The sequence below is a fragment of the Parasteatoda tepidariorum genome, chromosome 3, assembly GCF_043381705.1.
Source record: "Parasteatoda tepidariorum isolate YZ-2023 chromosome 3, CAS_Ptep_4.0, whole genome shotgun sequence".
Taxonomy (NCBI): domain Eukaryota; kingdom Metazoa; phylum Arthropoda; class Arachnida; order Araneae; family Theridiidae; genus Parasteatoda; species Parasteatoda tepidariorum.
This window is the reverse complement of record NC_092206.1, coordinates 73506983-73531141: the sequence shown is the minus strand read 5'-3', so window position 1 is coordinate 73531141 and position 24159 is coordinate 73506983. Positions and strand designations below refer to the sequence as shown.

The window sequence follows — 24159 nt, the reverse complement described above, 5'->3', positions numbered from 1 at the left end:
TAAAAAGTAGCGAATGGGAGCTCCAAAAGTAGCGGATTCGAACATTTTGTAGCCCAAAAATAAATCATATATATATATATATATAAATTTATTTACTGCGCTAATTTATTTGGCTATATTTCTGTAAAACAGCGCCGTTTGCCAGAAAACACTAAAATTATAATAACATTGGCTAGCTCGTTTTTTTTTTCCAGCTTTTTTATGTGTAAAAATCAGTCGGAACTGTCTTCGATATTTTAATGTTGGTGCGGTCTTTGAGCTGCATAAGAATATTAAGAGATTTCGACCTCAGCTCGCTTCGTTCCCCGACCTCAAGAACCTTAATTACTCGCACATAAAAATGTTCTCACTAGCTAATTTTTTTTTTAATAAAAATTATCTCGCGTTTCTTGGAAATTAAAAATAAGACCTAACTAGGATCCAATCTCCAACAAGAAATTCAGAAAAGTTCAACTTCATGGGCCTACATCTGTGTGTATTTAAAAATAAAAGGCAAAAAATCTTTTTTTGATTAGCAAAATAATTTATTTAATCATTTCTGCTNTTAATAAAATTTTAGTCGCATTTTTGTTCTTATTTAGGCAACTATTTTCATGCTTTAGACTACTAAAAGCAACTATATTGTTCATTTTTTTCTGTCGCAACCCTGTCTTTATAGCAAAAACAGTCTAGAATTTTGTTGAGATTCTTAATAAAATAGCAGGGAAGTAAAAATAAAAAAATTATTAGAAAATTTATTGTAAACATGGTTTTAAAATTTTTTAACTATAAAAAAAAAAAACCAAGCCAGCATGTCTGCGACAAAGAGACACTGTGCCAATTTTCATGAGTGGTGAGTAGAAATAGTCCATTTACATTCATTTATATATATATAAAAAAAAATTTCATTAATGTAATTACATTACATTTTTGTTGTCAACTTTTTTTTCTTTCGTTTGTTATACCTTTTTTTTTTTAGAATTATATATATAATTTCAGGGAGAACGAGGTGTTATTATCAAAGATTCAAGGTTTTCACTGTCAAGAACAGCATTCAAAGATGACTCTTCTTATTATGAAATGAGCAATAAGCGTGTTCCTTACAAAGATGTTTCTAAAGCATTAAAAGCATATGGTATTGATCTGGAGCACAGCCGATTTTTGATTTTACAGGTTAGAATGAGTATCAGTGATGATATTTTGTAAATACATTGTAATAGTTTATTCTTGACTATGTCATTTTATTTTATTTTTTTCTGATAGGGCGAAATTGAAGCTATATCTTTAATGAATCCTAAAGCTCAAAATGAACATGAGACTGGTATGCTTGAATACATTGAAGACATAATTGGTTCAAATCGTTTTATTGAACCTATCAAGCATTTTAAAGAGAAAGTTGAAAAGTTAAATGAAGAAAGAAAATTATTGGTAAGCATGAAATTTTCTTATTTATTCGAAATATGTGAAATAGCTATTATATTGTATCAGTAAAGTAAATTTATAAAATGTTTAAGACAAACAACTAATTTTTTAAAGTTTCAACCAATTTCAACTGCAAAAAATTTTAAGAATCAATTAATTCACTTGGATAAATTTTCTTATCTAAAATTTCAAAATCATCAAAATTAATAACCAAAAGATCATCCATAAATCTGAGAAAGAAGTTTGTAGGAAGATTATCAAATAATTTAACAAATCTAGATTCTTGAGGGGAAAAAAGAAAAATATTGAAAACATTAGTACTAAAATTATTTCCCATGCCGATACCATTAATATTTTGAAAAAGACAGTCGTTAAAAAAAATATAATTGTTGTTGAGATTAATATGAACAGGAAATTTCCGAATCTCTTCATCAAAATATCATTAACATTAAATAGGCTTTTGAAGAAATCAAATAGGCTATTGAAGGCTATCAGGAATTTTTGTTGGACGAGAAGTATAGTACTTTTTGAAATCAAAACAATATAGCGAATCAAAATTTAAATTAATATTAGTGTTTTTAAAACCTGTATACTATTTTTAATATTCTAATTTAGGTGATTATTATTTTTAATAGGCTTGTTAATTTTATTGTATACTTTTTAAGAATATTTTCTAAGCAAATACCGTTTTTTTTAATTTTTTATGTTGCTATTTATGCCACTAGCAATAAACCTGAATTTAGTTGTAGTTTTGTGGAATTTTGGATTAGCAAAAAGAAAATTATTATTATTATTTGGTTTAATTTTAAGTTTTTTATGTATATATATATATATATGCACGCACACATTTGTTTTAAAGTTGAATGGTTATTTAAGCCACAATTATTATTTTAGGTAGGAAGGTAAGAAAATCTCAAACCTCGGCTAAAATTTCAAGACATCAACGCATGACATACAGCAAAAATTTAAATATAATAAAGGATTAATTAAATTAATTTAATATATTAATCCCTTTTTTCTCAAGACTAGTTAAAAAAAATTATTAATTATGTATTGCAAAAAAGAAAAATCAATTTTGTCAATTGAAACATTTTGCAAGACTAGTTCAACCATTTTCCTCTATAAACTTTCTGATTATGTTATTTATTTTTAATTTTCATTAGTAGAGAATAAATTAATTTAGCTTTTATCTTAACCAAGTAATTAAAAATAATAAAAAAATTATTGTTATTCAAGCAATTGAATTTGCCTCATCATTTGAATTGTGAAAATTAGCAAGTAGTTTTGATTTCGAAATCCAGTTGTTGTATGTCAGAAGAAATTTTAACATCCGAAATGTTATATCTACAAACTCTGCTCAATCCGACCTAAAACTCTTGACGTATTATATCCTCAGTGGTAGACATATCATGAGGTAAAATCTCCTTGCCGCCTGTCTAACAGTGTGAAATTTTCGTGGATTTTCTCTTCATGTAACACAAACAGGGCCGGATTAACCTATAGGCACACTAGGCACGTGCCTAGGGCCTACGAAAAACTTAGGAGAAAAAAATTTGTTGACAAAAATAATTTAGCTTTAAAAACAACAAGTATTTTGCACAAAAAATTATGAAGATACAAATAAAAATATAATATTTTTCGGTAATAAATTATTTTGCAGAATCTTATGATCTAATATATTACTTTTTTGCGATTTTTGGATTCAACGAAATCTTGTATTATGCTGTCGAATTCCAAACTACGCAAAATGTCGTATTCAATAGACATAAGTGCGAGCGATGCCAAACGATCTTGATTCATTGTTGAACGCAAATAATTTTTTATCAATTTTAATCTGGAGAAAGATCTTTCTCCTTCTGCATTTGATCCAAGAATCGACAAATATATTCTTAATGCAATGTGAACGTTAGGAAAAGTATTCACAAGTTTATCTTTAATTTGAGCCTTCAACATTTCTTGTGCAGATTTATGTTCATACAAATTTGAAAATAGTAAAAATTCATCTACAAAGTTTTCCTCTAAATCGGATGAGTAAATTTTCACCAAATTTTGCGCTTTTAGTTTAATCTCAGATTCTGACAAATTTTTGTGTAATTTCCTTGTAATTCGGGTTCGATAAAACATCGATTAATGACACTTTTTGGTCGATCCAGAAAACTGGGAAATTCAGACATCCGGGATAGCGATGGTCCCGAGCATCCCAGATAATTGGTTCTCTACTGTATAAATATTTCTTGTAATTAATCTCACTATCAATTTCACTGTTTTCTTTGCTGGTTTGTTGTTGTATTGTTGACGTGAAGTGTTTACATAGTTATCGATCGAACTAATCATAATGGTATTATCGATATCAACTGCAATATCGGCAGTATGTCGGTATTGCAGATAAAGTTCGATAAACAAATTTGTAAATTAAAATCCATCTTAATAAAAATGTAAAAAAAAATATGCAAGAAAAATTTAGCATATATTTTGAAAAGAGGGGAAGAAGGGGAGGGCCCAAAAACGGCTATGCCTAGAGCCCACGAAAGGTATAATCCGACTCTGTGGCTAGGGCCTACGAAAGGTATAATCCGGCTCTGAACACAAATGATGGTTAGTTTCATCAAATAATTAGTTTGTCCCAATATTTGATCCAGAAGCTTTCTTGTCTTCTGGGTTGAGTTCGAAATTACAAGGCTATGGAGTTGATTATTGAAAGTCATAATTTCAGAATCAGAAATATTTAAACTAATGGGTAATGTAATAATTGTGCACACGGAAATTTTATCCCCCCCCCCCCNTTTTTTCCCCCCCCCCCCCCGATTTATCCTAAAGTTTGATTGTTAAATTAGATCAACTTAAAAATGAAAGCTCTCTTCGAAATAGTACATAATAGTAATTAGAACTTGTTAAGACTGATGCATCTAACATGAATATTTATGTGCAAATAAATAATGGTGTTTAAGAAGTTTCTCTTTAGTAATTTTTCAAAAAATTTTAAAATTAGAATTTTACATATGTAATATTAAAATGTTTAAAGTTAAAGATATTTGGAACTCTAATTCCCCAGTTCTTGCAATCTTCACATTAACTAAGAATACTGTAAGTTCTAAAATTATGTTTTTAATTTTTTTTTCTTTTCTTTTGCCTATGTTAGTTGATATTTAATAGTTGATAGTAAATTTTAGTAATTCTTTAACACTTAAGTAAAGGTGTATAGAAAAATTTCCTTGACTAGCTTTGTTTCCCTTTTGATTAAAATAAAGAGGAACTGACTTGTGTAGGAAAACTGCCAAATTCTATCTAAGACCATGGTTGGGATTACAGCTAATGAGTTAGGAACTTTTAAAAATGTCAATTTTCCAATTTTTACACTTTACTCAAATTTATTTAATTATTTCAACTGTTCTAATTAAAATAATTTTAAATATCTGAAAGGTGTGTTGAAATGTTGAAAAAAACATTGCAATAACTTTACCAACATAAATCCTTAACTACGTTTTTAGAAAGATTTGAGCAAATCCTGTGTAAATTAAAGTTCCATATTGTAATTTGTAGATTTATATTTCTTCTTAGGTTTCCCAACTGAAAATGGTGGAGAAAGAGAAAGATGAACTTGAGGGTCCAAAAAACAAAGCTATTGAATTCTTACGACTAGAAAACAAACTATGCTTAACAGAGAATTCTCTTTATCATTTAAAACGGTAACCCATTAAATTTTTAGCATTTCTGCAAGTTTATAATTAAAAGTGTTCCTCTTCTTTCAAAAAAATTAAACACTTATTTCATATAAATACATTTATGTATCCATTTTGCTTTATAGGAAAAGGAATTTTGTTTTGTACAATGTTGTGATGAAAATTTTTTAAAACTTGTTAGTCAGAAGTTTTATTGTATTTATTTGTCTAATCATTTTATAAATATTGACCAGTATAAGCCCATACAGAATTTGATTCTTAAAAATAGATGTTCTAGAGCCTTTAAAAATCATTGAGTTTTAATTAATACTTCAAAAAAAAAAAGAGGGAGAGATACAGAGGTCTTCAATAACATCTAACATTTTAATAAAAATTTAAATTTATAATTTTACAACACTTTAAAGTAGTTATCAGTTAGAAAGGTTTCTTAACTACAAATCTAAATATGAGTATATATATTTAAAGGAAACATTAAAATGTGTTTTATTAAGAGGAAAATCAGAGCTCAGGAGATTTTCAATCATGGTTGATTAGGTTAGTAAATATTTCTGTATTCATTTACCTCATTTGCTTACCAATTTTATTATGAAGTAGTAATACATATGTCCTTTTATCAGTCTATAAGTAAATTAAAGCTTGGAGATTTTAATTAACAATTTTTTTTAACCAGACTTGAGTGTTTATTATTAATTAAGAAACTTATATTTTAGACTGAGTCTTTGAATAGGATTAAGAAACAAAAATCAATTATGATTTATTTTCCTGATTGGTGTGTCAATTTTTACTGAAAACATATGCATAAAAAGACCAAAAAGATGTGTCAATTTTTACTGAAAACATATGCATAAAAGAAAACATATGCATAAAAAGACCATAAATAAAGCGATAACTTGATAAATAAATGCAATTTAACAATCCATAACAGATATTTTTCTTTATTTTATTTGATCGATACAGTATAATTTCAAATTGTTTCTAGTTATTTGGAACATCAACTGAACATATCACTTTAATATGTATATAAATGCTCCCTAGCATTAACTAAACATGTCCTGAAAAAAGGAAATGGCCAGAGTACACTGCTGCCAAAATTCCTGAGTTCTTGGTGCTTGAGAGCCCTTAATTTCTTAAATTAAATTGAATAAATTATTATTACTTAAAATAGAAATGTGTGTGTAATGATAATTGAAAATTTTAGCACTGTTTTTTTGCAGGTGCGACATGTACGAGGGTGTGACATTTCTTCCGAAAATTAATGTAATGCATTTCTAAATACATGTTAATACAAAATTAAGTAGATTAATTGATTTTTTTATACATAGATATCAAGCACAAAGTGCTTTTGAAGAAGTTACTGAAAAGAAAAATAAATTTCTGGAAGAGATGAAAGCACTCAAGTTTGAATTAGAAAATGTGCGGGCATCAAAAAAGACTGTAGAAAATTCAATGAATAAAATTAATAGGTAATTTGTGCTATCTGTTTTATTAATTCATTGTTAAAGAATTTTTATTGCCAAAAATACTTTATGTTTTATAAATTAAGTACAAACATTTCATCCATTTATTGCTAATTAAAAGCTTTGTGCATATAACAACCAAAATAATTGTTAAAAACTTATTGCTATATTTTTTGGCATAGAGTGTTCAAAAACATTATTTTCCATTTGTAATTTATTGTTGGTCCCTGAAACCTCTACTAGCTTTCAACTTCATTGATGTCTATTAGAAATCACATAACTTAAACTCTTCTAAAGTTATAAAATGATTCTCGCAGTATTTCTTGAGAAATATGAAAAAATGAGTAAGTTAGAAGTTTTTCCCTATTTTTGTCCAACCTTTGTATTTAAGTTTAATCTTGTGTTCTAATTAAGATCAAGGAACATACTTTTTTCTTTATTTTATAGAGATTTAGTATTTTTCTTTCAAATGATGAAATAACCCTGATAAGTTTCAAGATTTTTGTGTCCTGAAACCCCTAAGAAACTTAAGTGTTATAATTTTTTTTTAAAATTTATTGATCTTAGGTTTCTTTTAATTTAAGAAGGTGCTGTTTTTTAAATTTATCATTTATTGATATGTTGTGGCGAAATATTAAGTGTCAAATAATGTTTTATATCATGTTTTTGACAGTGAGTATGAGTCATTTCAAAAGAAATACGAAGAGACTAAAGAAGAATATGCTAATCTTGAACGCCAAGATGCTGCAAATTTAATGTTAATCAAGCATTCTAAAGAAAAAACACAAAAACTTGAGAAAAGCTTAGAAGATGCAAAAAATGAGGTAAATGATATAAATTTTTCAAGCTCTGTTTCTGACCTCAAAATAACTCTTTTGTAAGATTTTTGATTTGAAAAAATTTCTAATAGTTAGTCTCAAAATTCAAGACATTAACTTGTTTCAATCAATGTTTTTTATTGCTGATATCTGGAATAAAGCATTAAACAATTCCCATTATATTTCAACTATCCTACATATTATGTTAGTTAATATAGTTGAAAAGTATAATATAATCGTATAGTGTGTTATGTAGTATCAACTATCAGAATTTCTTACTCCAGACATTTATGCATGGTTAAAAGCTTCCTAAAACCTAGATATCTGAGTTAATATTGATTTTACTTTCTAACTAAACATTTGATTTATAGATCAGGAATTAATCACATGCTTACTTTTATATTTCCTTCATTTTATGTCATACAAAATAATGCAGCATTGCACGAGAGAGATGCTCTTAAATTTTTACTAAAATATAGAAAATCAATACAATTTAGCATTTACAATCTTTGAAAGTGTGAGGTGTTAAGGTAACATCTAAGCTTTGTAAAAAGCGATAATTTATTTTACGAATAATTAATTACCTAACGTTAAGAACTGAGGTTGAGATAGTTTTTGTTAAATATGTTTAAATTGTTAATTAAAGAGTTTTCTATTTAAAAAAATTGGCTTTGTTATGGACTTTTTTATTGATTTTTGTTGGAAAAAAGACACTATGTTACCTGCCTTATTGTGTCAAGGTTGCCACAGACTACTAAAATGCGACTATTTGCTACTATTTTCGGCGACTTTTTTTTTGCCTGAAAAGGCCAAAAAAAACAACTATTTTCAGGAATAGGCAACTAGTGGGAGACTTTTTTACTCTTAGCGAAGTTTTTTTTAAAAAATGAATGTTACTTTTCAGTCCCCTCACTAACATGTACCTATTGCCGCCTACCATGTGCGTAGTGCAATTAAAACAACTAAATCTTTAGTCAATTTATTTTCAAAAAAGAAAATAATAAAGAAAAAATATTTTTACTTTTATTAAGTACAGAGTTTGACCGTTAGTCAATACTACTTTTTATTATTTTAAATAATTAATTAAAAGAGGGTCTAATGATGTTTTAAAAGCATAATTTTTTTCCCAACAAATTATTTAAAAAAATTAAAAACAGTTCTAAAGTGAACATTTCTTTCGTTTGTTTTCTACTTCCGTTTTTTTTCTTTTAATTTTTAATTTATTTATGTAAAATATTTTATTACAGTATTATTATTTTTAAACCAGTAAATCTTAAATCATTTTTAATTTAAGAATAATGAAATAAAACTTGGATTTGCTTTTACTTTGACTTCTTTATTATTTTAATTGAAAATATTAAGCAATGATATTGATGTCATAGTGGAATATGTTTAGAATTAGTATTTTCTTTTGTAATAGATTTATTTCTTTTTATTTATTTTTGATTGATTTAAAGATTTGCCATAGGTAATTTTTGAACATATGCTAAATTGCGATACATCGCTGTATCGCGATGTATCACAATTTAAAATTTCTGACATTAACCAGTCCTAATCATAGTATACGACACATAAGCTATAATTTTAGTTATTTGGCTACTATTTTCGATAAATTTTTGACCCTGTTCAGGCAACTATTTTCCTTCTTGAGGCTACTAAAAGCAACTATTTTTGTTCCTTTTTTGCTGTGGCAACCCTGTTGTGTGGTCAAACAGAATTTAAAAGAAAAAGAAAAAAGCATTACTAGATAAAATTTAAAATTTCATGGAAAAGCATAAGATGAAGCAGGGCTCGAAAAAACTCAGAAATTTTACCCGTCCCCGAGGACGGCTTGTCCAACAATGTACCCGTCCTCCTTTGAAACTAACCCGTCGCTTCTAAACAAATACAAATATAATTTTCGCTTATTTATTACAAACATTTATATAAATTGCACAATGAATTGGTAGTTACTAGGATTACAAATACTAGGATTACATTATACAGTAATAAAAGAAATACTAGGTTACTAATAGTAAAACCAAGTATTTCTATTATGAAATAATTTATTTCTTTGATGAAATAATTTAAATAACAAAGGTTAAGTTATCTGTCAATTATCATGTCAATTTATCCGATGGTACTGCGTTTTTTAAATGAATCAAATATGACGTTTGCCAGTTCCACAATCAAGCCAATGATTTACAGAGGTTTCTGCACAGAAATCTGAAAGAGGTTTTCCATTTAGGTAGATGTTCATAAATGCGTTTAACGCTTCTTGTTTAAGACCAGTAAGTAATGTGTTTTTTTGTAAGTTCATTGCTGAAAAGCCCCTTTCAACCGCTGCAGTACTCCCAGACAGAGAAAACATCAATTCCACCATGCGCAGCATGTTGCTGTATTTCGAGATTAGAGGGTCATTTTAAAAGTGAGGCGCTAGACTCTTGTAAGATAACAAAAATTTAAAATGAATCACGAACATTAACGGGAAAATTGTTGTCCGCGCGAACGCTGGATTTAAGAAATTTGTTGTCTGCGGCGAATTTTTGACCGCCGCGGACGGGCGGTTTTTCGAGCCTTGAGATTAAGGTAATTTAATTAGTTAAAAAAAATTTTTTAGTAGGGCTATAATTATCGCTTTTGCTGAAATAATAATTTATTAGTTTATTTTATAATAGAGTTGGAAACTAGTCTCAGTGTTAGTCCAAGCCTTTTCTGAACTTTTATTCTGAACTTTTAGTTGATGGTTAACTACATAAAAAAATAAAAAAGGATGTGGCGATGAGTTTTCTGTGCAATTTTGTCTAAAGAGTCAAGAACTCATCTTAAAAAACTAAATTTCATTTTTTACTATATTTTGATAAATATTTCTTAATATTCTTATGCAGTTGAATAAATTGAACAAGCAATCTGGCATATATGAACAAGAAACAGTAGAGTTGCAAGCAAAAAAGAAAAAGTTAGAAGAAGAGAAAGAAGTAGATGGGAAGAAAATGGAAGAGGTAAGGCTCTATTTATAATTTTATAGCATCTAATGTTCATATTTTCAGTCCAACTTCAAAAAAGTTAATTTAATTAATCTAATTGCTAACTCTTCTTATTTAGCTGTTTTATTTGCACATCACTAAACAATATAATATTTTCTATTTTCCTAGGCTATGGGCTCTTTAAAGCAGGAAACCAATGTCTTGCAAGAAAAGAAAGACAAGTTAGAGGCTGAACTTGTGCAACTGAAAAATGTATCTGGTCAAATAAAATCAGAGGTTAGTTCGTTGTTTTAGATTCCAGGGTGAAAAAAAGTTAGCCATAGAAAAAACGAGATTATACAATGGGTTAAGTTTGTACAGTGATAATTAGCAATGGTTCATAATAACAAAATTTACATAGCAGAATGTTTTTATATGTTTTATTTGCAATTTAATTTCCGATATTAAAAATATTGGTTACCCTTCCCACCCTATTATGGGTTTTTGGTTAAATTTTTGATATTTATTACTTCTTTTTTTATGATAGAATATCAACAGTGCTTTACCTTTACAGGAAAAAACTGGGAAATAAAGACCTCTCTTTATTAGATTGTGGGAAGTAGCACTTGATAATTTTTAGGAATTCTGGATTTTTTCTTAAATATGTAAACCAAAATTATGTTCATTTATCTGTTCTTAATTTTCTTAAAATTTACTTTTATTATTGTTTAAATTTATAAAAAACAATTTAATAATGCTGAATAAAATTTTTAAATTGTTGAAGATATTTATCAAGAACCTAAAAGTAGGAAAATTTATTAAACTATCTTTAGAAAAATTCTGATTCTAGAACTGTACTAATATAATTTATTCAAATTGTAATTTTGTTTTTATTAATTTGAAAATAACTCAAATACTGTTATCTAAATATATCAAGTTAAATGTTCTATCCCACCCTAGATTAAAATGGCCAACTTTGATGAATGTCTCTGAGGAACTAATTTAATAAACAATCCTCTAACCTTCTTGAATACATTAAAACAGATTTTTTTTTATGAAAATTTAAAAGTTTAGAAATTTTTGTCTTAAAATGGGATCATTACAATAGCACTTTTGAATGTCAATTCACTACTTTCTCAAAACAGCTATATTGACTTCTACTAGGTAACGAAAAAACATTTGGATAGCTTACATACAATTAAGTGTGACCTTATTATGTTTGTAATGGATTTTCAGTCTTTGATCTTGGTAATGGATTTCGTTTCATTCTATTAAAAAAAAAGTGAGTAAAACTAAGAAGATAAATTTATTTTATTATTTAGAATTGAAATAAAGAAAATAAATTGCAATAATTTGGTTATTTGGAATTTTTATCCAGAAAATATTTTTTTTCCATTCTATTAAATTATTTTCTATACTCTTATTAATATTGAAACATCGTGACTTTTCCAAACCAAGTCAAACAAAAAAATTGTACTCATGCAATGCAATATTTAATCACTCAAATTAGTTGGAGAAAATTTTATTTAAAATGCCTGTTACATTTTCGTAACATTTGTCATTATGAACGTTCTGTTATATTTTTAATGCTTGTTTTATTATACTTTCTTTTTTAATTGTTCGTTCTTTTTTTATTCTTTTTTCATTGTTATTGTTGTATTTTAAGTAAATAATTATTAAAATAGGTCAAGTGTCAGTAATAATTCGGGCAAATTCGATTTCTCATTATGTGAATTTTCTTATTCTTAAATGTAAACATTAAAATTAAAACTGTACCACTTTTTAATAATTATTATGTTACACTTGTTAAGAGACAGTAAAAAATCGTTATGTAATCCAATGGAAGCTTAATAATTTGGAACTTTTTTGTTTTTAATAATTATATCTCAAATTTCTTTGGCAATATGCTTATGTTAAATGTCAATAATTTTTTTAGTCAAAATAAAAACTTTATGTAATTTTTTGATTTTTCAATTTAAAAACCTCTATTTAATATACCAGATAACCTCATATTTTACAAATTATATTTTTGAGCACTTTCATTTTCTACAATATATTGCATTGAATATCTTCATGGGTCACAAATTTTAGTTGCGTAACATTTGAGAATCTATTTTTATGATTCATCTTAATTATTGATCCATTGGAAGTTCTTTAATCTTTTCTTTTAAAATAGGAATGAGTCGTAACTTAGATTTGGATTCAATTTCTTCATTTTAATCTAAATTTATTATTATTATTTTTTAGATGGATCTGTCTCAATCAGAGCTAAACATATTGAAAAGTGGGGAGAAAAAAGAAAAAGAGAAGCTTGATTCGATTATAGCCAGTCATGAAAGAACAGTTCAGTCTTTAATGAATGAACAGAAGTGATTATTATTTTTAATGATTCTTAAAAGAAAATAGAAGTCTTAATTTAGCAAAATTTAGGATTTTGGTTTCAAGTATCACTTAATCTGCTTTTTTCCTAAACTTAATATTTTTGTTACTTAGTTAACGACAATCCAAAAGAAAAACCGACTACTTCCTGCTTTTTCAAATACATTTTTTTAAATGTCACTTATATTTTACTGTTTTAAAAGTATTCTCAAACAAAAATCTATAAGCTTTAAGAAAAATTAAAAAAAGAGAACATTTTTAAAATTAGAAAATAACATTTTTCTTTATAATATACTTGTTATTTTTAATGCTTGCTCCATCAAAAAAATATTTTCATCATTTATCAATTCATTATTCAATGTCAGAATGTTGGCTATTAAGCAAAATTCATTAAAAATGACGGCAACATTGCGGGAGTCCATCCCCAATTAAATTATGTTTTATTTCACATATTTTCTTNGAATAAATTCTGATCACATATTTTCTTTTCTTACTTTATCACATTTTGTTGTCCAGACAATTATTGGGGAGTCCATCCCCAATTAAATTATGTTTTATTTCACATATTTTCTTTTCTTACTTTATCACATTTTGTTGTCCAGACAATTATTGTAAAGTATTATAATTTATTATTAAAAACTTTTTCATGATACAAAGTAAATTTGCAGAAAACACTTAACCATTGAAAGCTTTCGAGCAAAATTTGCAAAAACTACTTAGAAAATTATTAAAAACTTTTTAAATTTTCAAGATATTCATATCGGACATTTTTCATAAGTTGCAAAATACAATTAACTACAAATTTATGAGGAAAAAAAATTTATTTATTTTTTCTCGTGTGCAGTACATGGGTGCAAGTCTTTCGTCCCCAGGACGGATTTCCGTCTTTCGAAAATGTCCGCGAATGGAAGTAAGACGGAAACAAGACTGACTCAAAGACGGAAATCGGAATTTTTTTTTATTCTGTCCTTAAAAATATTTTTTAGGTCTACGTTTATTGGTCTACTTTCTTATGTCCTGTTGCTATTTTATCAAAAGACAGATGAATAAATATTTTTTGTACAGTATTTAAACTTGATGTATTATGGTAAAGCTTTCTTAGATAGTTTGCATATGTCAAGGGGGTATTGTGTACGTTAGGTATTTCAGTCAAAAAATTTTCAGTCTTGGCCTTTTTTCCAACTTGCACCCATGGTGCAGTATAAAAGGACTATTTTAAATGCTTATGTCCTGTGCAATTTGTAACTTTTTTTTCTTCAAATTTTAAAATGATAGTTATGTTTTATTAATTAAAAGTTACAAAAAAAAATTTTTTAATTTTATTGAATATTTTTGCAGTTACAGAAAGAAAATGTAACTCAAAAATATTATTTTTTTTTTATAAAAAATGTCCATATCTTCATAAATATTAAAATTAGGCTTAAAAAATTTTGCTCAAGTATTACAAATGATAACCAGAGTAATCGATAATCAATATTGCTATATTGTCTGGCATAAGGTGTTTGATTCAAAAACGCTCTTTTTTGTTCACAATTTAGTGCTGGTTCCTCAAACTTCTGAAAGCTTTTAACCTTATTTATAAATATACAAATTCACATGGCCTAAACACCTCTAAAGTTATAAAAATAATTCTCTAAGTATTTTTAGAGAAATTTAAAATAAAGACAAGAACTGAAAATGTGTCTACCATTATTATAGGGTAGTGTATGTGTGTGTGTGTATGTATATATACAGAGCGGTCACTTTTTTGTATGTCTGCAGAATTTCACATTTTTTTGTCCGTTTTCAATCATAAACTTAACAATTCTAAAGTTGCACAAATTTGATGCATTGAATTAGGGGGCCATACACAAGTTGTTAAAGAATGATAGAGATATCCTACCTATACTACCAGATATGTTGTTTTTGAATTTTAACGACTCTTTAATAATATTATTAAAAAATAATAAATTTTCCTTGGCATGAAATATATAATAGTAAATTATGGGTCACATACTTATTTGCTATTTTTAGGAGATAAAATCAAATCTTGTATGGCGGACATTTCATGTTTCAAAAATTTAAACTGATCTCAACTCAATTTGCTTATAATGATTTTAATCCAATTGACAATTCAATGTAAAAATGATAAACTGAGTGGTCATTCATCAATTGTTTTTAATTTTAAACCTAATTTCAATTTTCAAAAGAATATTAAATTTTAAAATTTGCTCTTTGTAAGAAATTATTTCAATTAAGGATTTAATAAACAGTGACATTTTGAAACCATTAATATAAGAATCTTATAATTTGAAGTGAATTAAAATGTTCTGAAAAAAAAAACTATTTTTCATTAAATCTATAATTTAGTTATGTATTTTTTATTTAATACAATAATTAATTTAAATTGTAATTTTTATTAAGGTTTGATTTTGAATTTTTCAAACTTACTCCTACTAAGTGCCTGTTTCCATGCAAAGTTCAACTTTTTTTTTTCCAAAGCTGCTATGGCATGTCAATATATATATATATATATATATTGAAATTTTATTATGTTTCAACTAATATGCGTTTTGCAGACTTATGAAGGTAGAGAAAGAAAAATTAAGTGGTCCAGGTTTAGATGATCTTCAATGTCAAGTAGAAGAAGCAAAAGCCAAGGAAGCTGCTTTAACTCAACAAGTAACTATTTACCTTGCTTTCAAATTAAGTAGTTAACATCACTGTATGAATTTTGAATGTTTTATACATACTTATATTTTATCTGATCATTTTTATACAATTAACGACTATGCACTAAAAGACTGGAGGCAGTTTTTAGACTTGGTAGTTTTTTATGTAATATTATAATGATACTTTTTTGCACAGTTTTAAGTTATGTTTACTTTTTTAGTAATTAAAAATGTAATATTTTTAGTTAAAAATGGGACGTTATAAATTAGAAGAAGCCAGAACAGCTTTGTCTACATCGAGTAGCCGCTCTACAATTGTTCAAGCTTTCTTGAAGGAAAAAGCAAAAGGACGATTTACTGGTGTTTATGGAAGACTTGTAAGCCATTTTCCATTGAGAACAATTAATAATAATTTTTTCTGCATGTTTCAACTTTTAAATTAACTTTCATTATTTTTATTGTTTTTCTTTTTAACTGTTTTATAGTTAAATAATAAGTATAACTCCACTTGCATAATCTTTATTTAAAATGCTAATCAGTAAATTTTAGATTTTCACCTTTTCCTAAAATATTTAGAAGAATCTGATTTTTTCAGCATTGCTTTAAATACTTAATTTTAAGTGTATTTTTTTTTATTTTCTATCAATCTTACTTTTTAATGCTTCATCCTCTAATTCAAAAGGTATTTTCACTCACCATTTTAGGGAGATTTGGGAGCCATTGATGAAAAGTATGATATAGCCATATCAACAGCATGTGGGTCTTTAGACAATATTGTGACAGATACCATCGCAACTGCTCGAGAATGTGTTGAGCATTTAAGAAAACATAATTTAGGTTACACAACCTTTATAGCCTTAGATAAGGTAAGAGAAAACTTTTTTTTTTTGCCTGAACTTTTTGCTCCCTAAAAAGACTAATAAATTTTTCTTATTAAGTAATCCTTCCACTTTTGTAAAAATAAGTTACTGAAACTGATTTCAAAATTTTTGTGTTTTTATTAGTGATGTAACGAATAGTGGTGTGGCCGAAAACCGAATATTCGGCCAAATTTTAGGCCGAATACTACTACTTTTTAAAAATTTCTCTTTTGATTGTAATTAAAATAATTTTCAAATTTTAAATTAAAAATGAAACAAATATTAACGAAATTGCTTTTTTAATCTTTGTATATTTAAAAAAAATTTAACAACTTGTTTTATTTTTTTTAATAATTTAAATATCTTGATGCCAATAACAAGGCAATATGGCTTTTATAAATCTAAATAATTAATAATAGCATATTTTAGTTATAGTTATACTTGTAATTTATATGCTATTTTATTTAAAATAAGAACTCATTACTACCGTTAAATGTATTCTTAACTTTCTTTTTTGTCAGAAAAATTATTAAAACCCAGGAAATTAAGCTTGTTAAGTAGCTTGTTTCTCTAAGTATCAAGACATCCATTAAATGGATAATTAATGTTTTACATTTATAATAAATAATTATATAATCATATATTTCTAGTGCATATTATTGATAAATAGATATTATTAAGGGAATCACAAATACATTTTAATTGCCGATTCAGATAGTATTCACACTTCTATTTAACAAACTATATATATTTGTATTTAATGTAAAAGATTCCAATGCTTGTTTAAATACATATGATGATAAATTTGCAACAAGAAAACGTTTTTATTTATGTAACATTATTAAATACACTTATGTATTATACAACTAAAATTGAGTAAATGTTAGATTTTCTAATAATTAATGCAGTGAAATGTAACTCTGCGATATTCATGATTAAATATATTTAAAAGCACGTTTAACAAATTATCTTTCTTTATTATTATGAATTTATTCAGCCAAATATCTAATAATATTCATATTCAGCCGAATAACTTCAGTATTCGGCTAGGCCAAATATTCGGCAAAAGGGCCGAATATTCGTTACATCCCTAGTTTTTGATATATAGCTTTTTTTTTAATAGCAATTTCAAATTCTTTTTACTAAAAGCCATTTTTTTTCCAAAATCATTATTAACAATGACATGTTTAGATTGATTGAAATTTTCACTGTTAGTTGTAACCATAGAGTCTATATTATGGAATATTCAATTGAAATGAAACAAGACAAGATTTTATTAGATACCTCAGAAGTGATCATCGACACAAAATGTATTATAGCAATTGCTAATGAATGAATTAAATGATTTGTTATAATGTATTTCTGAAGAAATGGAAAGTTCATAAGATTCATAAAAATAATTATTTAAAGCAGCTTTGTTGTTTCAAAATCTTGTTGTTGTATTGTAGATTTAACTTTTTATAACATTTTTGATAATTCAAAAAACATGAAGATAAACAGCTATATATTTTGTAATTCAGATAAATAAAGTTTGATTAGCTGATATGCGTGAATCAAAAGCATTTTAGCAATTGGACCTTTTCTATGTACTCTATTAGTAATGTACCCTGTACTCTTTTCACTTGCAGATGAAGGAGTATGAAGAACTTGCACATCGTAAAATAGCTACGTAAGTTATTTAATCCCTTTTGTTCATTCATTATTTTACAACTTTCTTCTCTTAACTTCTTTTGAATTTGAAATCTTTTTTTAATTCGTCTTTAATTACATGCATAATTCCTCCTAGAAATTTAATTTAAAACACTTTTTAAACAAATCAAAACCAAAATTATCTACTCTAAACCTGTTCTTCTCATATTTTAAAGCAACACTGGTTTATTAATTTAAATTCTGTAAAAAATTTCCTTTTGTCTTATAGCTATATGCCACTTGCAATCTAATATTCTATTGTATTCTCTTAAAAAAAAATCCAAAGAGCTAAAGCAAGTTGTGTTCAGTTATTTTTAGATTGTGTGGCAGTGATGTGGCATTCTAATGGTATTTTTGTGGTCTATTGAATCATCTTGTTCTGCTTAAAATTCATGATAATATTTTCATCTTTTAACTAGTTGTGTGAAATTTGTGACTGGTGCTTATATAAAATTGCTGAATTAGTTGATTTAGTGTTTTATTAAGATAGAATTAATAAAACACCATGCAAGAAAAGAATAAAAAATCCAAAACAATGACAGGTTTGACAGACGCAGCATTTGAAAATCGAAACTACAAGTATTTTGCATAATTGCATGATATCGATGCTATAATTAATCTGAAACAATGTCAAACTACACATTTTGTTCAAATTGTTAATGTTGATTTAGTGTTTTATTAAGACAGAATTAATAAAAGACCATACAAGCAAAGAATAAAAGGTAAAAGTTTACAGTCTTAAAAATATTTCTGTATTTTTCAGTAACTTAAAGATAAAGTAAGATGAAATCAAGAATTAATAAATAATAATTTTAAAAAAATGTAACTCCAGATAAGTCATTTTCCCTCTGTTTTTCTGCTGTGCATTACTAAAGCAATGGCAAGAAAGGGAGCAAAGACATGTTTTTTATTCTAGGTGAACTGGCTCAATTTCTCTTTAGATAAAAATATTTTCACCTCTCATGCATTATCTTAAGATACTAGTTTAAGGTCAAGCATAAAAAATATGTACTCTGTTCTTATCAATTACATAGTAGTTATCAACAATGTCACCCTTCATAGAATTGAGTTAACATGTCTTATATACTAGTGAATTGGAATTGTATTTTTGTAGTGGAAGACGCTCTACAGTTCTCCACACATTTTTGTTTTAAAATATCCAGTCTTGAGAATATTAGCAACTTACTCCCCTGAAAGTAAATAAATAGGCCATAAAATTTCAGACCCACATATAAAGTGTTTGAGATAATGATACTGATTAATGATTTTACTGGTTTTCCTTTTAGAATTACAGACTAGTCTAGTTTGAAATCTTGCAGTTTCTTTTTAATATGTATTTGTCTTTCAGGCCTGAAGACTCTGTACGTTTATTTGATATGATTAAGGTTAAGGATCCAGAAATACTCAATGCATTTTATTTTGCCATTCGTGACACTTTAGTAGCAAGAGATCTTGAACAAGCAACTAGGATAGGTCTGCAAGGAAGTCGGCGCTTTCGAGTAGTTACTTTAAAAGGAGAACTTATTGAAACATCAGGTATGATGTTACATGATTTTGTGTAAATAGAAATAATTTATGGTTCTTTTTATTTGAGGAAATATTTTGTTTTTAAATACTATTTTGATGAACTTTTATTGGCTATCTTTTCTAGTACAAAATAATGATTAGAGTTGAATAAAAAAATCTATAGTAACCTTTTGCAACTTTTGTTTTATGAAATAAAATCATTAAGATAAATAAGACATTCTGATAAAATACTACATTAGTGTATTGAGTGGCGTCTCATACCATTTGATGCATAACATAGTACTCCCTGTGGCAGAATCACAGGGACATTATCGCAGATTGTTAGAGAGTTCTTGCAGAGAGAATTCTCTTTAAGGAAGTAAAAAATGTTAGTTTTTTTTTCTGCTGAAATTGTATTTGAAAGATGCCTTTTTCGCACATTGGTGGTAAGAGAAATTTTCGTGATTTTTCTATTATTATTTAAGAATAATGAAGTAAAAAAAAGTTTTGGTTTTCTTTTTTGCCGTGGTTTTCAAGAAATTTTTATTCCCCAGAATTATTATATAAGAACGTATATTATATAACAAAACTTATTCTTCATTTTTCAAAAGATTGCTTTGTTGCTTTCCTGCGAACGGAAATGCTCATGACTTTTTGATTTTTATTTAATAATAAAAATATTCGCTGGTGACTTGTATCAGCATGAATTTCGATTGAAAATATAAAGAAAAGAAAAAAACGGAATTGCGAAAGATGAAACGATAGTTCTGTTCTAGAAATCATGTTCTTTTATTCATATATGTATATTTCAACTTCACCATATTTTACATTTTAATAAAATTTGAATGTGAGTGGAGATTTTATTACAAATTCTGATTTCACATGAAAATTTTAAATTATGCGTTTGAGTTTTCACATTTTTGCTTTCACCGATTCCGTCGTAAATCTATGTAGTTATGATTTTTTTCTTTTTTGGCAATTACAAATTTTTGCTTTGTTTCTTCGCAATCTCGATGTCTTTCATTGCTCAGTTTTTTATATTCTTGTGAACCTTTGAAATATACTGATATTATTCCAGCATGTAAAATTTGACACGCTCGTTTAGCGTTGATATTCTCGGAATCCATGTGGTATTTTAGTCGTTCTTTCGACAGTTATTGCTATGAATTTTCACATTTTTTTAAATAACGAATCTGGAGGTTTTTTATACAATTTAATTATACACGAAACTCAAATCAATTCTTTACTTTTAATGTGACAATTTCATCACTTTTTCAAATTTATATTGCCAGTGCTACCAGTTTACACTTGTTTTTAAAATTCTGATTATTTTTCAGTTAATATTATTTCTACACGTAAAATTTAAATTGCGCAATTAAATAAACACTTTTTGACGTGCTCACTTTATGCCGATACTATCGCAAATCTGTGTAGTGTTTTTATTGTATTTTTGGTAGTTATTGATAATGGTTTTAAATATTCCAATGTATTTCTGACAATTTGAAAAATTCTAATCGTGCTTATGAATATTTGATTTTTAAAGCAATGATTTTATCATTTTTTTCTGCTGGAACCATGCAGTTTTTAAAATCTCATATTTTTGCTACAATATTATTTATTACACTATCCGAATCTCAAAACGAAACACATTTAGTACCCCCTTTTTGAAGAGTCCGATTCGCAATTCGGATTTCACAATTTTTAAGTTTCTTTTTTTTCGATGTGATGATTTACAAAATGCAAAAAAGGAAACAATTAGTGTGTTTTCTTCCTACAAAATATGAGAATATTGCCCATGTTATTAGAATTAAAAAAAATATTACATATTCATTTAAAAATATATATATATACAACTTTATTTTATACAAATAGGCTTTTTTTTTATAAACACAACATTTCTGTTGCTTTAAATTAGTAACAGGTATATTTGTTATTGTTAAAAGTATTTTGCAGCAAGATATTAGTACTAGAGAAATTTGTTGTAGAAAGCCCCAAAAAATTCTGCCACAGAGATAGTACGTAAATGCTTGTTAATTATATTGTAAACTATTCAAACTATTTGGCAATTTTATTATTTAATAATGTCAGAACGACACATATCTTCCATATGTAAGGGGAAAATGCTTGTTAGGTGTATAATAGTAGATAATATCTCCGAAAATTATTAAAAATCATAAAAGTATATCCTTATATCTGAAGATAACATTCAAACAAACATAACAAAAGATGTTCTGGTTTTAATAGCTTGTTATGGAAACTTCAAAATGTTTGATGTGACACATATTTCCAATGTCATCTATTAAGAGGCAGTTTTTCATTTACTTGCGAAAACATAAATGATATGTGTATAATTGTGTCGATAAAAAAAATTTTCCTGTCTTAATTTGTGAAAATGTTACCTATTTCTTTGCACCTTGTAAGGTTACAACTAGATCAAAAAAACAAAGGTTAAGCAAAATTGCAACAAAAAAAAAGTTCATTTAATTAAATTCCGGAAAATGTTATTTAGAACCTTCACTAAGCTCATATGCATTGCTTATGTAAAAAAAGTATTTAATTGTTAAACTTTAGTTATGCTTGATGCTCAAATTATAATATTATGCAGGTACAATGAGTGGTGGTGGTGGAAGACCTCAAAAAGGTCGAATGGGTCAGACTGTGGTGCAGTGTACTGTTACAACTGATGATGTAAATGAGATACAGAGAGAAGTGGATAATCTCAATCAGCAGCTCATGCTAGTGAGAAAACAACGACTTAATTTGGAAGAGCTGATATCCCAAAAGACAAGTGTGCTGTCATCATTGAAACACTCTTTGAAAAAGAGAACAATGAATATAAATGTGAGTAGTACTTTTCATGTACATACATGAAACTTAACTGATGCAGAATTTTTTTTTTCTGGCTTCATATATTTTAAAACACCAATTAATGAATATCTTAATGAAAAGAGTTTATAAAACAACTTTGTGTTGCAGTAAAAAGCATTACAATGAAGTTTTTCTGATAGCTTTAAAACTGATCATAACAGAAAAAAAGCACATTCTGAAATTAGTATTAAATATAGCTACTGAAACAACTTATCTAATCCATTATACATGTTAAATTACTGCTCTAATCCATTTTTGCTGCTAGAATCTGCTCCAAAATAAGTTTTTTTTTGCACAATTTCCCCAATTGTACTCTAGTTCATCATAGCTGTTTTTGTCACTGCTTTGAAAAATTTGAAATAATCATTTTCTTGAATAATTTGCCAATTCTTTTCATTTTGTATTTTCAAAAGCAAGTATTTTTCTTAATAGAGCGTGTAATTTGCTTTGAAAATTCACTCTTGCTGCAGTTGCGAGAAATTAATAATTTTAGTTTAGTTTGTATGAATATTAAATTATTTATGCTGCATAAAAATTAAATTTTTATTTCTAATTACAATTCTCAAATTAATTATGAAAAAATTTTAAAATTTTCAAAAGTGGGCAATCACCTTATTAAAAATATTTTAAATAATTGTTTACAGATATATAACTATGTGGAAAGTAATTGTTAAACAAAAATTAATGCTAAATTGCAGAAATGTGTTATTTGTTTGGCTTGAAGAAGATTAATCAGTATTATTGTTATTCACACTGGTTAAAATATATTCTGAAAAAATCCTATGAGTTCTATATTCAGCGTACCTAACCTGTGACCAACTAATTGAAAAAAATTATTTCTTTTATTTGAAAAAAAAAAATTATAAGTGTTGTAACAATAAAATTCTATAATACGGAGGTGCCAATTTAAGTGTCAAGAAATAAATCTGCTTTTGGTACTTTGTTAAAACAGGTCTTTGTTAACTATTTGTTTAAAAATTGTGGATGGAAGTAATTTATATGAAGGAAATTAGAAAAAATTACTAACATTATTTTATCTCTGCAAAAAGTTATTAAAACTCATTGTAATTTTATTTTATTAAAGACAAATTCTTTATTTTGTTATATAAACATAAACAGCATTTTCAAAACTAATTTTGTTTTCATTTATCATTTTTTAAAATTTATTTATTATGTTAATATTTGTGCATCCGTATTCTACAGGTTACATTTGTAGCCATCAATCTAGAATTATCAAAGTTTTGGCCAACTTCCCATTTTAGAGGTTTTGGCTTGAAACAGATTAGAATGAACATTGTATGATAATTTATAATTAGAATTAAAATGTATGGAAACTTTTTTTAATTGTTAAAAGAAAGCTTATTCTATGTTGTATAAAACTTTCAATTTCCCTTTTTTTTTTTTCAATTTATTTGATAAATTTTAAATAAAATGATAACATGAGGGAAAAAAATTTCTTCAAATCTTAACCTAACGACGGAGTTTTAAATTACGGGTAATTAAATTAAATCACCTAAATTTATCCAATTTTGTATAGTCTTATCTCTCCTTTTTTTTATGTGTAAGTTTACTACTCTTAAAAAGTTTTCTAAGTGTATAAATTTCTTTTAGATTACATCACTGAGTTCTTTTTGTTCTGAGCGAGAATGCATTTGTTGGCTACTAACCAATTCATTTGGTTGACATGATCAGTGTCGGTCATAAACATTGTATATACAGGGATGAGATTCTTCCGCGGATTTCCGCTTTTTTTCAGATTTTTCCATTTTTTCCGCTAATTTCCGCTGAAATTTTTTTTTGCCCAAGTTAAAATATTTTATGAGGAATTTAATTTTCCGCGGAGGGAAATTGTTGAAGTCCCTTTTCCTCCCTCTGAAGTTTCTCTAAAAATCATTTCCTTGGGAT

General features: G+C 26.8%; 1 protein-coding gene across 1 annotated transcript in view; it reads left to right on the top strand.

The window, feature by feature from the left end:
• Nucleotides 1-24159, top strand: part of LOC107441902 (structural maintenance of chromosomes protein 4) — a 48281-nt gene that overhangs the window by 7446 nt on the left and 16676 nt on the right. Inside the window, exons 5-18 of the mRNA XM_071178842.1 lie at nucleotides 979-1152; nucleotides 1243-1407; nucleotides 4960-5087; nucleotides 6404-6544; nucleotides 7212-7362; nucleotides 10224-10337; nucleotides 10491-10598; nucleotides 12549-12670; nucleotides 15239-15341; nucleotides 15577-15708; nucleotides 16036-16197; nucleotides 17820-17860; nucleotides 19229-19416; nucleotides 21992-22227. Of these exons, the coding sequence (XP_071034943.1) occupies nucleotides 979-1152; nucleotides 1243-1407; nucleotides 4960-5087; nucleotides 6404-6544; nucleotides 7212-7362; nucleotides 10224-10337; nucleotides 10491-10598; nucleotides 12549-12670; nucleotides 15239-15341; nucleotides 15577-15708; nucleotides 16036-16197; nucleotides 17820-17860; nucleotides 19229-19416; nucleotides 21992-22227 (1965 nt within the window). The remainder of the gene's footprint in view (nucleotides 1-978; nucleotides 1153-1242; nucleotides 1408-4959; nucleotides 5088-6403; nucleotides 6545-7211; nucleotides 7363-10223; nucleotides 10338-10490; nucleotides 10599-12548; nucleotides 12671-15238; nucleotides 15342-15576; nucleotides 15709-16035; nucleotides 16198-17819; nucleotides 17861-19228; nucleotides 19417-21991; nucleotides 22228-24159) is intronic.